Source organism: Euleptes europaea, chromosome 16, assembly GCF_029931775.1.
Source record: "Euleptes europaea isolate rEulEur1 chromosome 16, rEulEur1.hap1, whole genome shotgun sequence".
In the NCBI taxonomy this organism is placed as follows: domain Eukaryota; kingdom Metazoa; phylum Chordata; class Lepidosauria; order Squamata; family Sphaerodactylidae; genus Euleptes; species Euleptes europaea.
Genome location: NC_079327.1, coordinates 12,208,175 through 12,230,579, shown reverse-complemented (window position 1 = coordinate 12,230,579; position 22,405 = coordinate 12,208,175). Strand labels below are relative to the sequence as shown.

Below are 22,405 nucleotides of genomic sequence, written 5' to 3'. Positions count from 1 at the left end.
CTGGAGATTGAACCTGGGACCTTCTGCATGCCAAGCAGAGGCTCTATCACTGAGCCACGGCCCCTCCCCCAATGTTCTTCCTGCTACTAAAGGAAAGGGTGAATTTTTACTTGTTATAGTTAAGTGTCATTTTTAGCAGCAGCCGGAAGAGTAGCTATCCAGATGACCTCGATTCTCTGAACTTCCCACTTGAGTAGTGGGAGATCACGAGTCAGCTAGTGAGATCAGAGGGCAACACCAGGGAGAGGGGAAGGCTCAGGCTTTGGGGAATTATAAACATATCTGAGAAAAATTTGCTGTAAAGAAAGAAGGGCAAACAACTTTTTAAAGAAGAGGTTAGATGGCCATCTGTCAGCAATGCTGATTCTGTGACCTTAGGCAGATGATGAGAGGGAGGGCATCTTGGCCATCTTCTGGGGTGTGGAGGGGAGAGGTAGTTGTGAATTTCCTGCATTGTGCAGGGGGTTGGACTTGATGGCCCTGGTGGTCCCTTCCAACTCTATGATTCTACCTCCCCCCGCTCCATTACCAGGAATTGTGGTTGCCCATAGAGATTAGAAGGCGAGTAGACCTGTTCCCTCCCCCACTTCTGAGGTCAACTTCCCTGCTCCGGCTCCAGGATTGGGTGAGGGAGGCACTTAGGAGAAGTGCGTGATTTACCTTTGTTAGACACCATGAAGTGTCACCCACTGGCTGAAAAAAGTGGTGGGTGACACACACTCACAAACAGAAAAACCCAGTAGCTTTCTAATGAGGCAATCAATCTGAAATATATTATCTCCTAAGCAGTATCTGCCCTGACCTGGATAGCCTAGGATAGCCCGATCTCATCAGATCTCACAAACTAAGCAGGGTCGGCCCTGGTTAGTATTTGGATGGGAGACCACCAAGGAAGTCCAGGGTCACTATGCAGAGGAAGATAATGTCAACCCATCTCTGAACATCTCTTGCCTTGAAAACGCTATGGGTTGCCATAAGTCAGCTGTGACTTGATGGCAAAAAAGTATCTAAATTATTATATTTCATGTGCCACATTTGTTGCCTATTCTTCCCTTAAGTATTTCAAGGAACTACCCTGTAAGGTAGGTACCCCCCAAGAGAGCATGTGGTTGGCCCAAAATCACCCACCAAGTTTTGGGGCTAAGCACGGATTGGAATTCGGATCTCCCAACACATTATACACCCAGCTCATACCTTGACTATAGTAATAAAATGTCTTTTACTAGCACATACCTGCTAAATTAACTGAAAAGATAATCATGAAGTTGCATTTGCATACAAGAAATAAGTACAAACTTACAATCAGTAAGTGTGACAGCTTCTGGGCTTCCCGTGTGAGTGGATCAACAATCCCAACAACATCCAGGAAAGGTTCATTTTGCTGTGGATCTACCTTCAGTACACTGCAGAAGGAAAAAATAATATTCAGACATTGGCCATTTATGTGTGGCTGTTTCCTCGCGGTCACCCCGCCGACTACTTCAGGGTTTTGCTTTGAATATGTTTGCATTTTCTGACCGTCAGAGGTCACCTCGCTCTCCCTGCGCATTTCGCCCACATTTTCTGGATTCATGTTTAGCCAGCATCCAGAAAACGCACGGAAACGAGCGGGGAGAGCAAGGTGACCTCTGACTGTCTGAAAATGCAAGTATGATCAAAGCAAAGCCCCGAAGTAGTCGGTGGGGTGACCACAAGGAAACAGCCATGCACAAACGGCCAGAATGTGTGACATGGAAAAGGTCACGTGTGATTTGAAGGCACATCTACAGGAACAATTACATAATATAAACTTTGTGTACTTTAATTTATTTAAAAATGAGTATTCTGGAGCAACACATGCATCTGCATCATTTGGAGTCTCACCACAATTGCTCACGACTGACTGGATAAAATGTCGTTAAAAATTACTGTGTCCATATTTTGGTTTCTGTCTGGTTGTCACGGAGTACAGCGAAAAACATTCTTGTAAACTGATAATTTTATATTATGATTCTTTTGTTGGGTTACAACTTATGTCTACACCAAATAATTTCATAGAAGCTCAACACGGGGACTTAACTTTTGTTAGCGGCAGATAAGATTTACAACAGCTGCTCTAGCTATGTCACTTTATCATTTTCTACTGCAATGGTTCATTTGAGGAAGGGCAGACTGATTCATTAGAATGCTACCCCATTCATTAAACAGAGTGAGAATGAAGAACATTTATTTTCAATTATGAAGAATTTAGCCGATGAAGTCTTAGAAAATCTGTTAAGGTCTATTTCTGAGTACTATACTAAGAGCACAATCCTAAGGGGGGGAGTGAATCGGCTTAGGAGCCGACATGACCCAGTGCCGGCGTAAGTGCCCATTTATCCCATGATAATGAGCACTTACGCTGGCACCGGGAGGGGGGCATTTTTTCCGGCACCTGGGTGCCACAGAGCTGCACCAGTCTCCCCCACCAGTACAGCCTCCCACCAGCATCCACCCGGTGCAATTCCCTGCGCCGATGTCCCAGGAGATGTTCCCGGGGCAGCTCTGGGTGCAGGGCTGCCGTCAGGCCAGGAACACCCCCTTTGCCTTTACTGCTAGTTATACCACCTTTTTAGGTACTTAGTGCTCGTCTGTACTTTAACTGCATTTCTGAGTTCTTGTATGACAGCATATTCTAGCTTTTTATTTTTCAGATTATACAAGAAAACATTGTGTTGGAAGTGGTATTAAAAACCGCATCATGTTTGATGGGCCAAAGTCAGGCACTTGAGATGCCGGTAAATCACTTTAGATGGAGAGTATCGCTCATTACCTGCCTAGTATTCACAATGTATTTAGCTGTAAATCAAGTGCCATAAGACGTTTCTTGAAGTTTTGAAAGATCTTATATGTTACTTGGATATACTAACGCATCATAGAACCACAAATGCATTATGATTTTAAAAAACACCCCCAAACTACTTAAAGAGTCTTTTAACCTGAGTTGCTCTTTGAGAAATTCAACATCTTGGCGGACATCCGTTTTCGGCAATGAAGAAAGGAGCGCGTCCACTTTCATTACTAAGTGGCTGCCACTAAAGAGAGGGGAAAATCCAGTATTCATTTTTCAGCCTGCCTTTCAGTCACAAGTAAATTCTTCAGTAGTGGAGATTGCCTCCCTCGATATAATCCTTCAAAGATAATATTACCACAATATCATCAAAGGTTTCGACGGCCCAAATATGAGAGGGGATGTAAACTCCCAAAGACATCAATGTACTTTAAAAGATTAGGAAACAAGAATTTGAACAGCAAAAGTTAGTTTGGGAGACTTATTTCAAAATATGTATTGCCCTTGGGCAGATTTATCTTCCCATATTCCATCTTAACTGTGCTTGTCTGTTTCAACAATAAGTAAATTGAAGCCATCAAAAAGTATTTGGATTCTCACAAAAATCTGTTACATTCATCAGTTTTTGCTTCAGAAATTCAACGTTCCAATTCTTATACTGGTAGATAACTCATTAACTTGAGAAGAAAAATGGACTTCCTCTGGTAATATCAACACCAGGGGCAGTCAGAGAATGATCTTTTCTCCATGAGCTGGACAAAAAAGCAATCTAAGATTTTAATCTAAAATAATGTTCTTATTTTAGATGTATTACCTAACCTATTCATACAGGCATAAGATGTATAGCAGTACCATTCTAAGCAGTGTTACACTATTCTAAGCCCACTGATAGGGTTGCCAACATCCAGGTGGTGGCTGGAGATCTTCCGCTATTACAACTGAGCTCCAGGCGACAGAGATCAGTTCCCCTGAAGAAAATGGCCGCTTTGGCATGTGGACTCTATGGCACTGAAGTCCCTCCCCTCTCCAAATCCCACCTCGTCAGGTTCCACCCCCAAAATCTCCAGGTATTTCCCCACCTGGAGCTGGCAACCCTACCCATTGACTTCATGGACTTAGAACAGGGTTGCCAGGTCCCTCTTTGCCACCAACGGGAGGTTCTTGGGGCAGAGCCTGAGGAGGCCGGGGTTTGGGGAGGGACTTCAATGCCATAGAGTCCAACTGTCAAAGCAGCCATTTTATCCAGGTGATCTGATCTCTATTGGCTGGAGATCAGTTGTAATAGCAGATCTCCAGCTAGTACCTGGAGGTTGGCAACCATAAGAAGGGGTATAAAGTCTGTTTTGGGTGGAACTGCAAGAAATTCAATTGCTTATCAGCCATTAAATATTCTGTTGCAGACATCAGTGTGGTGTTTCTCTGCCACTGGCTCTTGAACCGCTTTAAATCAGTGCCCAAGACAAAGAAAACACAACAGATTACATTTATTTCTTTTTATTATCAAAGCACAGCAATATTAGTCTGTAGTATGTATTGTTTTCCCTCCTTTTATGAAGCTTCCTCTCAAGGGAAATACACCAAGCCCACTCAAAGAAAAAATATGTCAGGACTATTCTACCACATTTTGAGAATTATTAACCAGGTTAAGACATTGATCTGACTCTTCTAATTTTTTTCGTTTTGTTTTGTTTTGGTTTTGTAAACCAGAGATTTATTACTTGAAGACAGAAACGCAATAAATTTGTAAAATATGATTTCAACCAAGGATATAAATTCCACACTGCGGAAAAAGCACTTTGAGGTTTTTCCTCCTTTCGTGCGAATATCAGATTCATTAAAATAAAGATATACGACGCTTAAAATATTAACTTTCATAATACAGATGGATTTATCGTGTTTTCCCTTTCACAGTGTTCATGTTTGAAAGATTGATTTTAAAACTCAAATGCAAGGGTCACATTGATCTAAACATGAAGGAATGGGTTTTCAAAGTTGTACTGCTCTGGGCTAGCGAAGAGATCCAGGCTGGGTTCAGCAAAATGACAAAAAATTATTTTAACATATGAACTCCATAAATGTTACCGTTTACTGCCAAGGCCCATTTCCTTGACAAGGGTTTTAATCTTCATTGCCGCAGAGCGCAGTGTCACCTTCTCCAGCAAGTCGAAATCTTTTGTCTGGAATTCATTTTCATGTAAAGGGCCAATTACCTTTGCAAACAGAAAATCAAGATGCTGACAGATCTGGCATTAAAAAAAGAAGAAGTGCTACCTCTTGCTTTTTAAAAGGATTGAACTTTTACTGTGCCCGTAAAGGCAGGAATGCTTATACGGAGAGAAGAGGTGACGGGATCTTGAACTACTTAAAACGTCCCTAGCAACAAATAACACTCCGCTTTAACAGAAAGGCCAGGAAAAAGAGCTTTCAAAGATGTAGATTAAAGTTGAGTCCTGAAGTATTACAAAATAGCTTTTGTGTGCACACCAGAAGCTCTAGGGCTTGTTGTGTATGTATGCAAAGTGCTGTCAAGTCGCAGCCGACTTATGGCGACCCCTTATGGGGTTTTCATGGCAAGAGACTAACAGAGGTGGTTTGCCAGTGCCTTCCTCTGCACAGCAACCCTGGTCTTCCTTGGTGGTCTCCCATCCAAATACTAACCAGGGCTGACCCTGCTTAGCTTCCAAAATCTGACGAGATCAGGCTAGCCTGGGCCATCCAGGTCAGGGCCTAGGGCTTGTTATCCCCCACCCATCTCCTGAAAAAAACCCTCATGCAACTTTGAAATAACAAAAATACAGGTCTTAGGAAGATGGTGCCCTGAAATTTCCCAAAAAGAACCTTTCTCCCACTTCCTTTGACAATTAATTTGTATTAAGGAACCGTTATTATATCCAATAGCTAGGGCTTCCAGGGGCGGAGCCTGAGGAGCATGGGGTTTGGGGAGGGGAGGGACTTCACTGCCATAGAGTCCAATTGCCAAAGTGGCCATTTTCTCCAGGTGAACTGATCTCTATCGGCTGGAGATCTGGTTGGGAAATACCAGGGGATTTTGGGGGTGGAGCCTGAGGAGGGTGGGGTTTGGGGAGGGGAGGGATCAATTGGGTATAATACCATAGAATCTACCTTCCAAAGTGGCCATTTTCTCCAGGTGAACTGCTCTCTGTCACCTGGGGATCAGTTGTAATAGCAGGAGATCTCCAGCTACCATCTGGAGCTTGTCAACCCTATCCTGGGCTGGCTTAAAAAAGGGAGGAATACAAATGTGGACTGAAGACAGTAGCTAGCCCAGCAACTCAGCTGAAATAACCCTATTGCTAAGAACATACAAAAGGCCATGCTAGATCAGACCAAGGCCCATCAAGTCCAGTAGTCTGTTCACACAGTGGCCAACCAGGTGCCTCTAGGAAGCCCACAAACAAGACGACTGCAGCAGCATTGTCCTGCCTGTGTTATGCTCCTCTGATCCTGGAGAGAATAGGTATGCATCATGACTAGTATCCATTTTGACTAGTAGCCATGGATAGTCCTCTCCTCCATGAACATGTCCACTCCCCTCTTAAAGCCTTCCTAATTGGCAGCCATTACTAGACGAGGGGCAAAGATTGAGAGGTAAGGTAACCCATCCCATAACTCCTTATCTCCTTCTTCCTCTCTCTTTCTGTGTCCACCTTTGTTATTGCTGTCATGAAGATAGGGGAAGTTATTAATTCTTCTTTCTTGCCTAGAGTTGCCAACTCTGGGTTGGGAAATTCCAGATTTGGGGGTGGACCCTGGGGAGGGTGCAGGAGCTAATTTCACAGAGTCTACCCCACAAAACAACCATTTTCTCAAGGGAGATGGGTCTCTCTAGTCTAGAGATCACTTGAAATTCTGAGAGATCTCCAGGTCCCTCCTGGATGTTGGCAACCCTACTCGCAGCAACCTGGGCTTCCTGGATGACAATAAATTCTGGGTTGGGGAAAATGTAATTACTGCTTTTAGGTTTGCAATCAAAAAGATTGCTCATTAATTTCCTTTTGTATTTATTCACATCATAATTGCACAATTATACTCTCATGAGAAAGAAATTAATGAATCCCTTTGGCTGCAAAAACAAAAGTATAATTAAAGTCACCCCCATTGACAACTGATTAAGGATACGTTCAGGAATGTTGGGGCCAGGCAGAGAGTACACTTACTAGCAGACAGCATGAAGTAGTGGTTAGAGTATTGAACTAGGTCCTGGGAAACACACTCAGCCTTTGAAGGTCATTGGGTGATCTTGGGGGAGTCACTCCTTGCCAGTCTACCACACAGGATTACTGAGAGAACAAATGGGGAAGGGAAAACTGTACCATGATTAGGGTTGCCAGGTCCCCCAGATTCTGGCTAAAACAGCATTTGGAAAACACGGGCAAAATGCGTGGGGAGAGCGAGGTGACTTCTGATGGGCGGAAAAGGCGTGCGTAATCAAAAGGAAGCCCCAAAGCAGTTGGCGGGGGTGACTGAAGGGAAATGTCCCCGCACAAAAGACCTAAGTATGCTCTAGAGACTAGGTAGTTTCTACACCACTTAAGGTAAAGGTAAAAAAAGGAAAAGGTCCCCTGTGCAAGCACCGGGTCATTCCTGTCCCATGGGGTGATGTCACGTCACGACGTTTCCTAGGCAGACTTTTGTTTACAGGGTGGTTTGCCAGTGCCTTCCCCAGTCATCTTCCCTTTACCCCCAGCAAGCTGGGTACTCATTTTACCGACCTCGGAAGGATGGGAGGCTGAGTCAACTTTGAGCCGGCTACCTGAAAGCGACTTCTGTCACGATCGAACTCAGGTCGTGAGCAGAGCTTGGACTGTAGTACTGCAGTTTACCACTCTGCGCCACGGGGCTCTTAAGGTACCACTCTGCGCCACTTAAGGTACCGTGTTTAAAAGCTCAGGCTTTGTTTCCGCTCTTTTTGAGATTTCTGTTTGTTTTCAGATTTCTGTAGTCCAAACCCTATTGAACTGTTCATTGGATGTCTCAACCTGTTGATTGTACTCGACTTACGCTATCTAATGTGCCTTGAGTCTCAGCGAGAAATGCAGACTATAAATAACCAAATAAATAAAAATAAAAATACAACTTACCCTCCCATTACTAACTACAGCCATTTGCCCAGGAACCAGTTTAAGGACCTCCTGACAAAAGATCCGGTGAGCTCGAATGGCGTCTACACCCAGTGTGTTGTACTTCTTCTCAAAGGCGTCATCATCCATGCCCTAGAACAGAACGAATAAAAACAGCATTCCAGAACAGTTAAAACAAATTGAACGATATAAGCAAAGCCTATCTCAGGTCTGTCTCCCAAAAAGAATAATGGATGTCAAATGTTGGAAGTGAACCAACTGTCTCTTAACCTCAGACTCCAGAGGGGGACAAGACTAGTGAGTCAGAGAGATAGAGGGGACAAGACACTGGGGCATCCTTTCTCTACTGCTCTGACCTAACCCTTTGATACGTAGATTGCTACTCTTAGGGAAACTTCCTTTTTTCCTGTTTCTTCCCCACCTCCTCACACACACTGGCACTCTTCTCCATCTTGCCACCATGAGGGAAGGATGCATGTCCTGGATCTCCCTCCATCCTAGTTAGTTAGAATAGATAGGCAACTATACTTTACTCTATCCTATCCAGAAACGGATTTCCTAAAATAAATGAAGTATATTAGTTAAATAGACAAAAGGTTCCTAGCAATTTTGTTCCTGGCACACACAGAGGTTTGGATGGGCTTCTCTGCGCACAATAGCCTTTGTGCACTCTGCTAATTTAACAGGGATTTGGGCATAACAAAGCCCTCACAATTCAACATCAAATTCGTTGAGGAAGTAGTTAAGTTTTATTGTATTAAGGTGTAAATTTTCACTCGGGATTTTTAGTATTGTACACTATGTGATCAGAAATGATTGTTCATTGGAATTATTGTTTTTTTTAATACATAATAATAGATATAGAAAAAATACAGAAAATATATAAAATTAAAAGTGGAAAAATTACAAAAAAAACCTACAAAAATTAGAAAGATAAATGGATATACGAAACCAAACTAAGGTGGCTACCATATATACAATAATCTAGCACACTAAGATTGAAACTAAACATACAAATACACTCACGTGCTTGACTAAATATCTAACTACCACCATCTGTGCGATAAATCCAGGTTACAACTTTACATTTTATACTTTTTAAAAAGAGACAATACTTATGATATTTCTCCTGTCACTGCTATATTTAATTATTTCCAACCTACTATGTTAATCTTTTCTAAATACTTTGGTTGTCACTCATTTCTAATACCTTATTTGTGGTATTCTAAACATTGTAAAAAACCATCATTGTTATTTGTTTATATTTTAGTTATGCTGGTCATTGACCATGATAAGGAATACACACATAAAAATGTACAGATGTCATAGTTGATGTTTAAGACCACAATTCTTACATTACTGGTGCCAGCAAACATCTCAAAAGGAACATACAGTTGTATCATTCATAATATATGGCACCTAGAAATATCCAAGAAGAGTAGTTCTGTATCATTTTATTCTATGCCTACTCACCGGAACAAGAAACTTCTTGATCTTTGTTCCTCTTGCAAGGGACTTTGCTGTCTCCTCTTTAACAATCTTCTCCAGAAAGCTTCTCAAACTAGTGTTTTTCTGTGTTAGAAAAGCTGCCACGATCGCCCTTGTGACTAATGTGTTATCCTCGGTTATTTTTGACGCAGGATTATTCACTATTCCAAGCTGTACATGGCTACTCGTTTTCTGTAAGACAAATTTGACTTGTAAACCCTCGCTTATTATTATTACCCTTCCGTGCTCAGAATATCAATGCTCTTCCTGTGGAATGCAACACTTTATAAGTACCGTTTTCTATTACAATTATCATTTATTCGGCGAGACGACTCAGTTCATTCCCTGCTGAGAGCAAAGCAAATGGACAACTCTACGCTTGTGGGATGGAGACAAGCATGGATCTGAAAGATCTGGCAGGGAATTGTATCATCGCTTAAATTGTACCCTTTTTAGGAACACAAGTCAAAAGAAAACTTTGAATTCTCTGAAATTTTGACTCTACAATGCGTGTGTCTATAGCAAGCTGCTAATTGTTACATTTAACAAAGAGCTGTTGTGGCAAATAAATCTCTCCAAGTGATCTTATTTTAGAGGGTTGTGTTCCACTTGCTGGCTTCTTAATTTATCGGCCCAGCTCCTTTGGGCAGGACTCCTTTTACTGTTTATCAATATCATTGCCAGGTTCAAGAGTTATTCAATCATAAATGTTTCCCAAGGGGTTTTTTTATTCTTGGCGACAGGCTAGCTATTTGTTTAGCTGGTGTCTTCTTCAGCTGAGTGAAGCTCGCTACCATACGTGCATTTCCATTACCGTTCTTCTCAGGTTTTCTGAGGAGAACCCTGAGCAACATTAACCTTATAAGTGGACATAGGAATTGTAATAAACTGACCAGGTGTTTTAATGCATTAGAAAGCAATTGCCTTCCATCTGGCTTGTCAAAATCAGCCACAATCCATATGGTAACTGCATAGATAACATCTTCATCTGAAAAGCAACACATAACTCATGTCAAACGTTTTTACTGAGCAATAAGATAAGGCAGGTGAGTACAGCTGGAAAGTGAAACAGTAAATCAGAAATGTGGATTAGTCTACACAGCTATTTTTAAGAACATGCTAGAAGATGGCTTTTATATGCCGACTTTCTCTACCACTTAAGGGAGACTCAAACCGACTTAAAATCACCTTCCCCTCCCCACAACAGACACCCTGTGAGGTAGGTGGGGCTGAGAGAGCTCTGAGAGAACTGTGACTAGCCCAAGGTCACCCAGCTGACTTCATGTGTAGGAGTGGGGAAACAAATCCAGTTCACCAGATTAGCCTCCGCCGCTCATGTGGGAAATCAAACCCGGTTCTCCAGGTCAGAGTCCACTGCCCCAAACCACCCCTTTTAACCACTACACCACACTACACACTAAGTGTAAACTTCTGAATACAGAAGAAGTATTTAGGGTTGCATCTCTGACTCCATGTAATGATGGCCTTCAAACACTTAAACCACTCGGTAATATATCCATCAATACTTAGAAAGTTTCGGTAGGATGGGCGATGGATTCTTCAAACTGGCTGATCTAATACAATTCTATATAGCTTGGAAAGAAGGTTAAGGGGAGACATGACAGAGGTCTATAAAATTATGCATGTTATAGAAAGAGTGGACAGGGAGAAGCTTTTCTCCTCTCATAATACTAGAATGCGGGGTCATCTGCTGAAGCTGCAGGGTGAGAGATTCAAAACAGATAAAAGGAAGTATTGTTTTCACACAACGCATAGTTAAATTGTGGAACTCCCTGCTCCAGGCTGTGGTGATGGCTGGCAACTTGGAAGGCTTTAATAGGGAAGTGGTCATGTTCATGGAGGACAGGGCTATCTTTGCCTACTAGTCAAAATGGATACTAGTCATGATGCATACCTATTCTCTCCAGGATCAGAGGAGCACGCCCATTATATTCAGTGCTGTGGAACAAAGGGAGGATAATGCTGCTGCAGTCGTCTTGTTTGTGGGCTTCCTGGAGGCACCTGGTTGGCCGCTGTGTGAACAGACTACTGGACTTGATGGGCCTTGGTCTGATCCAGCATAGCTTTTCTTATATTCTTACACTGGAAACAGTGCTGTGGGAGGGACTATTTTGGTTGCTTTCTAGGTCAAAGCTCTTACATTGCCTTCTAAACAGGCCGGCTGAATCAATAGTAATCTGCTCATTCCTAGTTTTGAGTCCAGTAGTACGTTAAAGTCCAAGTTTTTGGGGGTATGAGCTTTCGAGAGTAAAAGCTCCCTTCAGATACCCTCCCTTGGTATCTGACGAAGGGAGTGCAGACTCTCGAAAGCTCACACCCTGAAAATCCGGTTGGACTCTAAGGTACTACTGGACTCGAATCTTGCAGTTCTACCGAAGGCCAACACAGCAACCTTCTGAAACTGCTAATTCCTATTTGTTTATCAATAGCAGCAAGGATGACCAGAAATGTAACAGAGTCTATTAACTCAGGGTAGGGGCTGTGGCTCAGTGGTAGAGCATCTGCATGGCATGCAGAAGGTCCCGGGTTCAATCCCCAGCATCTCCAGTTAAAGGGACTGAGACCCTGGAGAGCGGCTGCCAGTCTGAGTAGACAATACTGACTTTGATGGACTGAGGGTCTGATCCAGTATAAGGCACCTTTATGTGTTCATGTGTTCAAATCAGAAGCTCTCTCAGAAACTTTTTTTGGTATCCCTGGAGTGCTTTTCAAGTTTAGAAAGTGGGTTTTCAAACAGTGATTTGCGTTAACTGCACTAATTATGGTTAAGGCAATTCTCTATTTGCAGAGTACCAAGCAGGTCATGCTATTGCTTTTCCATTTGTGCTTTGGGGGGCGGGGAGCAGCTTCACTGTACATTTAGAATCTGAACCAGGATTAAGGCAATGAATCAGAATTAATGGTAGCTATGGTTAAACCTTAAACATCTACAACAGATCGGACTATAAGAATTCAAGAACACTAATCTGTATTTTAGCAAGTAAAAAACAAACATACCTTTCCTTGTGACATAATTCATATTCTCTGAAAGAACGACAGTTTTATCTTGGGAATCCAAAAAAGAAAAAGTTGAGTAATCTTCCATATCTGCTCGAACTGCAAAAAGTTAAAATTGAGACAATATCAAGGATCAAACACAATGATGACCAAAGCCAGAAGAAGTGAAGGAGGACAGAACTTGGTTTACCTGGTGAAGATATAAAGTTCAGATATCTCTTTTCAGTACTAAGAATCCTCTCGTTTATATGCGAAACGATATTTTGCTGGTCGATGATGAAGTCTACCGCATCTGTATGATCGTTCAGCTGGCCCTGGCAGGATAACAATAGAAGCTTTGCTTTGAATTCTGCAGCACGTGACAGCTTTCGATCAGAAAAAGGTCCGTTGCTCTGAGGACATGTGAGGTTCTGGGCCAGAGGTTGTCCAGAACCGCTAGAGCCAGAACCAAGAGCCTCCAGAGACCTGCTCTGCTGCCCGCGAGTTACAGGTTGGAAAGTTCTGTAGGCTATAATGTCCTCTTAAACTCCTGACAGATTCCCTTCTCACAGCCCATTGGCTCCTCCTGACCAGGCAAGATTATTGATTCCAGGTTAGGGTTGGTCTTGACAGAGCCTCAAAGGTTGAGCTGCAAAGTTTGTATGAGTACATTTTGAATTTTACAGTAAGGGTCTACATTTTAAAATTATTTTTACATTTTCCTGAACAGTAGTATGAGACTTTTTATTGACCTTTTTATGGGCCTTCTGTTTGACACCCCTGCTATAGAACAGGCAGAAATCCAAGCCACTGACTCTTGTGCCCATAATGACATCTTCCGTGGTTTGCCTGCATAGCCATTTGCTAGATTCCTCCCTCAAGCCATGGTCCTGGAGACTCAAACATCAGGATTTTAGGGGAGGGGCTGTGGCTCAGTGGTAGAGCATCTGCTTGGCATACAGAAGGTCCCAGGTTCAATCCCCGGCATCTCCAGTTAAAGGGACTAGACAAGTAGGGGATGTGAAATATTCCTGCCTGAGCCCCTGGAGAGCTGCTGCCGGTCTGAGTAGACAATACTGACTTTGATGGACCAAAGGTCTGATTCAGTGTAAGGCAGCTTCATGTGTTCAGGTGTTCACCACTCTGGCTCTCTAAGGCTGTCAAAGGGCCAACAACACAAATGATGCTATCACGTATGTGTGGCTTTCCACCGCCTTCAGTAACAGGGGTAGATTCTGAACAGATATTTTCCCCCTACATATACTTCAATATGAAGACTTAAAGAAGGTAAAGTGTGCCGTCGAGCTGCAACCAACTCGCAGCAAACCCACGAAGTTCCATGAACGGAAGGGGTTTGCCATTCCCTTCCTCTGCATAGCAGCCCCAGTCTTCCTGCATTGTGCAGAGGGTTGGACTAGATGACCCGGTGGTCCCTTCCAATTCCGTGATTCAACAAAGTACTGATTGTGGTCAACCGTGCTTAGCTTCCAAGCTCGGACGAGGTCAGGCTAATCTGGGCTGTTAGGGCTGCTTTACATCCATTAACAAATTATGAGATTCTTCAGTAGAAAAAGGTTAGAAAAGAGAACAAGGTGAAGGGGGGGCGAGATCTCTTTTTCCGGTCCATGTTTCCCTACCGATATTTCTCTTCATACAAAGACTCCAATAGCCTCAAGGATTAACAAGTTAAATTCTAAGGCATGGATAATCATTATATATTAGGCTTCAAAACCGTGGCTGCAAATTAAAGTAATGATGCCATTTAGGTTTTCACAACATTAATTCCAAACCACCTCATTACAAAAGATATAGCATATAAGCACAACAGAAGCAATCTACTGCCCGATATTTCATTGCGTGGTCTTAAAATATATACATATATATATAGATAATGCTAAACACACCATGAACACAGCCTGCTGGAAGGACTCCGTAGCATCCACAATCTTCTGTAGAGAGGTCTCAAGCTCTGCGACATTCATCTCTTTTCTATTAAAGGGCACGCCATTAAAGAGAGCTTGAGGCAACGGGCCCAAGCCAGTCTTCTGATAAAATGTTGCTCCTGCCTAGATGGATCAGGAATGTCACGGTTACACAGAATGCAGCTGACTGCAGGAAATGGAGTGATTAAATATCAACAGACAACGAACACAAACATCCATGAGCTCTTCGCTGGAACAGTAAGGGGGGGAAAGAGTGATGTATTGTTCTTGTACAAGCAAAACATAAAAGAAAATGCAGCCACGTGAGAACACACACAATGTATGGAATTTACAACCTGCCCTCTTCAGCCGGTGGATTCCTTGGTACATACCCTTTTGCATTGTCCTTACGTGTACCGACTTAGGCTAAAATGGATTATACCATGTTTTAACAAATGGTTAAAACATGGAGCCATGGCTCAGTGGTAGGGCATCTGCTTGGCACGCAGAAGATCCCAGGTTCAATCCCCAGCATCTCCCGTTAAAGGGACTAGGCAAGTAGGTAATGTGAAAGACCCCTGCCTGAGACTCTGGAGAGCCACTGCCGGTCTGAGTAGACAATACTGACTATGATGGACCAAGGGTCTGATTCAGTATATATCATGTGTGTTCATGGTCCATGTTTTTTTTGAGCAACTTTGGAGCAAAAGGTTCACTTCCTCTTAGAGGATTCTGACCCTCAGCGTACTTATTTTGTTGCTCATTTTTTGGAGGCAGCAGAGAAGAGTCAAAGGAAGGTGTTTTTAGCGATGGGTCTTATTTAAGTTTTATTGTTCAAGACCTCGGTCTAAGAACAGGGGGAAAGAAAGAGACAGAATTTACAAAGACTATTTTGGCTCAGCAATCTTGTTGTTCAGCCAACAGTCTGTGTGCTGCCCTGTAGGGCTATAGTTGGTAGATCTTGTGTCAAGAAGAAGCACCAGTTTGAGCACGCAGACCTTTTACTTAGCATTGTAGTATGTAACATATGTGATAGTAGTGTTGGTTTAATCATAAAAGTATGTAGATGGTGAAATCCGTAGAATTCGAACAGATTGAATACTTGCACTTCATGCTTACAGGAGCATGTATTGCCATGAGCACGTGACAGTATAACACAGCATTCCACTGTCCTGAATTTGTACATCTACATCCATGGCGACTCAAATTTTAGCACCTCTGCCAATCCTTTTATTAGAGATGGGCTCCCTTCTGGTAACCAGGAAAAAAAACCACATGAAAAAAGCCCACAAGAAAATTGCTCACAAAAAAACCCCCACGGTCATAAATGCACACAAGAAAAAAGCCCACACAGACAAAACCCCACACAGAAAAAAGCCCACATGGAAAAAACCCCACATGGAAAACCCCCCACACAGAACCCTTCTAAGCTCTCCTTGATTTTCACTCATTTTTCGGGGGGTCCTTCTTGCAAGTGCTCAAAAAACCTCAAGTGATTCTCCTCCCGGCCAGTTCTCCTCACTTCCCTTTCAACCAGAATAACCCCACTTGTCTCTGACAGCAGGAGATGATCATTTGTGGTAGGATGATTTGCTAGGGATAAGAGAGCCTTTGCTGGGCTTCTTAACAGGAAATGATGTTCTTCAGCAGGGGTCCCCAACTTTTTTGAGCCCTCCTCAGGCTCGGCCCTAAAAATCTCCAGGTATTTCCCAACCCAGAGCTGGCAAGTTTGAGAAACATTCTTTGTGGGAAAGTATCATATATATCATGAATGGAAATAATATCTGTATTTGGAAAAGGCAACACTTAGTATTAAGAAACTGTAAAGTTTATGAGGTAAATATTAGGTGATTCTACCTCTGTGAGAGGAACTACAAAGCACGTAAGCCTCAGGGCAGCCTGCCAAGCAGCAGAGCTCATGCCTCCTGCCGGCAACAAAGAAGGACCTGGCAACCCTACATAACCCCCTTTCTAAAAATACCATATTGGCATGGGATGGTGGCTATTCCTAGCCCTTGGTGTTGAACGGATACCACTGGTATTGGGGGGGGGAATATAAGAAACCCTGTGTTTGGATACTCTCCCGACAAAAGCCACAGTGTTTAATGCCAAACATCCTTCAGGCCTTCAATTCAACAGAGTCAGTGGCTACAGAAAAGCGAGATGTTCAAAAGACCTCTTTCTACTTTATCATGCAACTGCCCGTTTATACCTTTCTCTTATCATCATAGTCAGAGTGGATGCCCAGGATGTCTTGCATGTCAGCATAGGGAAATTCGCGACGAAGAACACGCTTCACATGCTCCACGGAAATTACACCTCCGTCTTTTACTTCATGGTACATCTAATTTTAAAAGAAAGAGAAGAAGAGTTGGGTTTTTTTATATGCCTACTTTCTCTCCCACTTAAGGAAGAACCAAACTGGGCTTACAATCACCTTCCCCTCCCCACAACAGACACCCTGTCAGGTAGGTTGGGGCTGAGAGACGGTGACTAGCCCAAGGTCATCCATCTGGCTTCATGTGTAGGAGTGGGGAAACAAATCCAGTTCACCAGATTAGCCTCCGCCGCTCATGTGGAGGAGTGGGGAATCAAACCCGGTTCTCCAGATTAAAGTCCACCACTCCAAACCACCGCTCTTAACCACTACACCATGCTGTAGAAAGAAAGAAAAAAGAGAGGTAACCTACTGATATATTCCTATTATATTAAATCTTTACCACCAAACCTTACAGGTGGATTTCTGCCACCCAATCACAGATCTATTCAGTTTAATTTATTACTCAGTTTCCTGCAGTAACCAGGAAAACTTTAATATCTTCAACCAATTAAACTTCAATGAACTGTTCTCACTCTTAAATTAATCTATTGTGTGCATAACTGTGCACCAAGGGAAAAGAAAGGTATGAGGTGGGGGAGGCAAAGAATGAAAGCAATACTTATTTTCTGCATAATTATCTGCATTCGCCTGGCATTCTTCCAGCACCCAACCATGAACTGGGTCAAGCAACCAAGACAGATATTTACACAATAAAACTGTCATGCAGACTATTCCATAGCGGAGTATTAGAAATATGAGTGAATTTCCAGATATGGAGTAATTTTAGAAATATCTTAACCGGCCAAGCAAAGCTATTTAATTTGGCAAGTGGGGACATTAAAATCTCACAGCTATAAATTAGCTGTTAATAAATGTGGGCTGGAAATTGGCAGAGAAACTCCGGAACCATCCGCCCTGTAATAGCTTTGGGGGAAAGAAATGCTGCTAGCTTTGAGACAGTTGTACAGAATTAAGGTAAAGGTCCCCTGTGCAAGCACCGGGTCATCCAGATGTTTCCTAGGCAGACTTGGTTTGCGGGGTGGTTTGCCAATGTCTTTTCCAGTCATCTTCCCTTTACCCCCAGCAAGCAGGGTACTCATTTGACCAACCTCGGAAGGATAGAAGGCTGGGTCAACCTTGAGCCGGCTACCTGAAACCGGCTTCCCTCGGGATCAAACTCGGGTTGTGAGCAGAACTTGGACTGCAGTACTGAAGCTTACCACTCTGAGTCACGGGGTTCTTTAATGTACAGAATTAGAGAACTATTATTTTATTTGGGATGGGTGGGTGCAGAAAGATTCGTTTTAATTCTTGTTTAAGCATCATGAATTCCCTTTACGGAGTCAGGGAGCGTGACGCAGTGAGGTAATGTCCACTCCCATCACTTCACCAGTTTACTTTTTAGAAGTCCTTCTCTGGAAATTTGTGCATATTACACATTGGTGGGAGGGACCATTAGGGGGAGGGACCATTGGGAAACACTGCCTGATCAGAACAGTCCTGCTACATCAGACCCAGGTCCATCTAGACCAGCATTCTGGTTCCTACAGTGGCCAGAGACATCTCCCGGAAGCTATTAAGCAAGGTATAAAGGCACCAGATTTCCCCCTACTGTTTCCCCAAGTTACATAGTTAGGGGAACTCCCTGCCCCAAGATGTGGTGATGGCTGCCAACTTGGAAGGCTTTAAGAAGGGAGTGGACATATTCATGGAGGAGAGGGCTATCCATGGTTACTAGTCAAAATGAATACTAGTCATGCTGCATACCTATTATCTCTAGTATCAGAGGAGCGTGCCCATTATATTAGGTGCTGTGAAACATAGGCAGGATGCTGCTGCTGCAGTCGTCTTGTTTGTGGAATTCCTAGAGGCACCTGGCTGGCCACTGTGTGAATCGACTGCTGGATTTGATAGGCCTTGGACTGATCCAGCAGGGCTTTTCTTATGTCCTTAGAAGTACAGTGCCACTGAACTTCCCTTTAGCTAGCAGCCTTGTGTATGTGTGTGTGTGTGTGCCATCAAGTTGCCGCTGACTTATGGTGGTGACCCTGTAGGGTTTTCAAGGCAAGAGAAGTTCAGAGGTGGTTTGCCATTGCCTTCCTCTGCATGGGCTGAGAGAGTTCTGAGAGAACTGTGACTAGCCCAAGGTCACCTAGCAGGCTTCATGTGGAGGAGTGGGGAATCAAACCCGGTTCTCCAGATTTGAGTTCACCACTCCAAACCGCCGCTCTTAACCACTACACCACGCTGGCTCGCTGACAGGCTCTCCACCATCTTTGTTTTTTTTTCTTTCTGAACTAAAAAGCGACACAAGTTTCTTTCTTTGAAGGGAAGAAACGCTCCATCCCACCGATCATTTTGCAGCATCTTTATCAGCTTCACTTTTTGAGAGGAGGCCACTGGAACTGTACATAATATTTCAAATACACCAAAAGGCATTACAAGCCTGATCACACTGCTTTCAGACCTTTTCCTAATAATCTTGAGCATGAAATCTGCCTTTCCCGCCATTACCTGAATTATTTTCCTGCCTGGATTCATTGTCGCACTCATTGCTTCAATAAAAAAAAAAAAACCATATTCTGGCATAGGAGGAAAATTCTATTCCCTCTCCCCCACCATATCAGGTAGTAAATTGGTAGGTTTCATTTGCTTCACATGTTGCATTCCTCACAGGTTGATTATTTGTGTCATTTTGAGCTACACACCTCTGCCTTTCTAGACAACTAACAGGTACTGATGTGTGTGAGGACCCTATCTTGAGGCAGCATACCAAAAATAAATTTCTGGTCCTCTGTGCTAGGGTCTGTCTAGCCGTGCGTGGATATGCATGTCAAGTTGTTCTCAAGAAAGCATGCAAATAAGCAGTTATGATAAGAACTGGCCAGGAAGGAAAAATGTATTTTTTTTAAATAAAGGCTGCATTTCCATAGCCTCCAAATGAACAGACTGTGTCCTTGTGGCTACATCAGACTTCTAGGAAAGCTCAGGTAAAAGAAGAAGAGTTGGTTTTTATATGCTGACTTTCTCTACCACTTAAGGAAGAATCAAACTGGCTTACAATCACCTTCCCTTCCCTTCCCCACAACAGACACCTTGTGAGGTAGGTGGAGCTGAGAGAGCTCTAAGAGAGCTGTGACTAGCCCAAGGTCACCCAGCTGGCTTCAAGTGTAGGAGTGGAGAAACCAACCCGGTTCACCAGATTAGTGTTCACCGCTCATGTGTAGGAAAGGGGAATCATACCCGGTTCTCCATATTAGAGTTCACTGCTCCAAACCACCGCTCTTAACCACTACACCATGCTGGCTCAGGTAACCCTGAGGCAAGCACTGATATTCATCTGCTTACAGCACTAACATTGGTCATGGTGGTGAAAGCTTTAGGGATGTCCACTTCGTCAGCAGCGTAGTTAAAGGCTCTCCACAAAGCCACTCCTGCATCCTTATTTCCGTCAAGCTCTTCGTCAGTATTTAAGACGAAAACAAATCCAATTCTGCTCAGGAAAGATGAAAATTGCACAAGAATCACAGAGACCGCAGATTAATATAAGTTGCTTTAGATATACACCCACAGTGACATTTAGTGATGCCCGCCTCCAAGTGGGAACTGGGGATCACCTGGAATTACAGCTCATTTCCAGACTACAGAGATCAGTTCCCCTGGAGAGAATGGACACTTTGGAAGGTGTACTCTGTGCCTTTACCCCACTGAGGTCCCTGCCTCCCCCCCATCCCTAAATCTCCAGGATGTTCCCAACCTGGATCTGGCAAACCTACCCCGCATCCCCCGCTGGTAGCCAGGAGGGACCTCACAACCCTAGTGACATTTTAATGTGCAAAACTGAAACGGCAAGCATTCCAGATCCTAGTCGCAGTGGAGCACAGGGTTTAAAATATTTGTAGTCAAATGTTATATTACAGTATCCTACTAGTAACTTTGGTGGTCTAGGCAGGCAACCAAGGAGGTACATTTGAAGGCCGAGTAGCTTAAACGAGTCCAAAAAACCACTTGCCCAACCTTTTTTAGTAGATGTACAGAAGAAAACTGTCAGACATACACATGAAAGGTATCTTCTGCTACTGTAAACTTACCAGCCGTCAATGATATCAGCACGTGCCAGATAGACAGGCGCACTGAAGACTTCCAACACTGAAGACTCACCTGTGTCAGAGGTCCAGCCACAGGCAGTGCCACCAGAGAGCCCCCCAAAGCAGCTGGAACAGAGGCGCAGGAGACTCAGGGCACAGCTACATGAGCGAAGAAGGAGTGCTAGATTGCAGGCCCAGCAAGGAACACTCCTTGCTAACAGTGATAAAGACCAGGCAGGGAGTGCTGATAAAGACCAGGCAGGGAGTGCTGAGATGGGATAACCGGCAATAGCTGGTTCCCCCCAGGCCTACTTAAGTCATCAAGTAGGCTTGGCTGTGGTGCAAGCAACTTGTCACCAACCTCCCTGTGTATCAGCCTTGTCTCCCTGCTACACTGTGGATTCCTGGTATCCTGACTTCTTGGACTGACTCTGACTAACGCCTTGGACTGCCCTTGCCTATACTGATATCTCGGACTCTGCCTGAACTGCGAATGACCTTGGACTGCTTCCCAGACTACGTGCCAGCTTCCAGCCCTCATTCCTTGCCTGCAACACGACACAGGGGGCGACTAATTCTGAGTCTGTGGTTGACATCCCGCTTGATGGTGGGAAAGGAGGGGCATAAATATTGGGGAGGGGCCATGGCTCAGTGGTAGAACATCTGCTTGGCATGCAGAAGGTCCCAGGTTCAGTCCCCGCATCTCCAGTTAAAGGGACTACGCAAGTAGGTGATGTGAAAGACCTCCGCCTGAGACCCTGGAGAGCTGCTTCTGGTCTGAGTAGACAATACTGACTAAGATGGACCAAGGGTCTGATTCAATATAAGGCAGTTTCATACGTTCATATGTTCAATATTTTAATAAACCAACTTTTTAGATAGATTGTTGGACAACCGACATTGCAGAAGACGCATCGTGTATATCTGATATATTAGTAAGGCAGTACATGTTCGGCCATGTAAAATCCTGATTCCCATTAAATGCAGTTAGATCGGGATTTCATTCTGTCTGTACCTAACAAAATGGCACCATTAAAAAAAAGAAACAATAATATTGAAATTACCTTATAGGTACTTTTTGATTGTAGATTACTTCTACGAGTTTCACGAAAGCAAGTGCTTCTTCTTGTAGTGGGTCGATAAAGAGGACCTAACAGGAGAAAAGATTTCACAGGTCCAATATAACACTAAGCTAGGGATGCCATCTTCCAGGTGGGGCCTGGGGATCCCCCCGAAATTACAGCTCATCTCCAGCCACAGAGATCAGTTCCCCTGGAGAAAATAGCTGATTGGGAGGGTGGATTCTATGGTGTTGTACCCCGCTGAGGTCCCTGTCCTCCCCAGGCTCCATCTGCAAATCTCCAGGAGTTTCCCAACCTGGATCTAGCAACCCTCCCCCACCGGTGGCCGGTGGGGGGACCTGTCAACCCTACATCAATCTCTCTTTTTTCTTCCCTTGTTGACCAGAAAGCCAAAAGAGAACTTGTGCGTGGCACACACAGACACACACATGCACAAAAAACAAGTTCTGACTAAGGTACTGAACTTGTGTCTGGGCTTTCCGAACACTGCAGATGGCAACTCACTTGACAGAATGCCTCTCTTAACAAGAACATTTCAATCACAGAGAAATCTCAGTTAGAGACAATGGTTCTAGCTAGCTTGTTTTTATGGCTTAT

The 22,405-nt window shown here is 43.7% G+C and overlaps 1 protein-coding gene across 1 annotated transcript in view; it reads right to left on the bottom strand.

Moving 5' to 3' along the window:
• Positions 1-22,405, bottom strand: part of UGGT2 (UDP-glucose glycoprotein glucosyltransferase 2) — a 90,052-nt gene that overhangs the window by 26,822 nt on the left and 40,825 nt on the right. Inside the window, exons 14-25 of the mRNA XM_056862131.1 lie at positions 21,791-21,876; positions 19,996-20,131; positions 16,531-16,662; positions 14,301-14,462; positions 12,608-12,731; positions 12,418-12,516; positions 10,293-10,387; positions 9,385-9,591; positions 7,912-8,043; positions 4,892-5,019; positions 2,958-3,053; positions 1,301-1,403 (exon numbers count right to left, since the gene is read on the bottom strand). Coding sequence (XP_056718109.1) covers positions 1,301-1,403; positions 2,958-3,053; positions 4,892-5,019; positions 7,912-8,043; positions 9,385-9,591; positions 10,293-10,387; positions 12,418-12,516; positions 12,608-12,731; positions 14,301-14,462; positions 16,531-16,662; positions 19,996-20,131; positions 21,791-21,876 — 1,500 coding nt within the window. The remainder of the gene's footprint in view (positions 1-1,300; positions 1,404-2,957; positions 3,054-4,891; positions 5,020-7,911; positions 8,044-9,384; positions 9,592-10,292; positions 10,388-12,417; positions 12,517-12,607; positions 12,732-14,300; positions 14,463-16,530; positions 16,663-19,995; positions 20,132-21,790; positions 21,877-22,405) is intronic.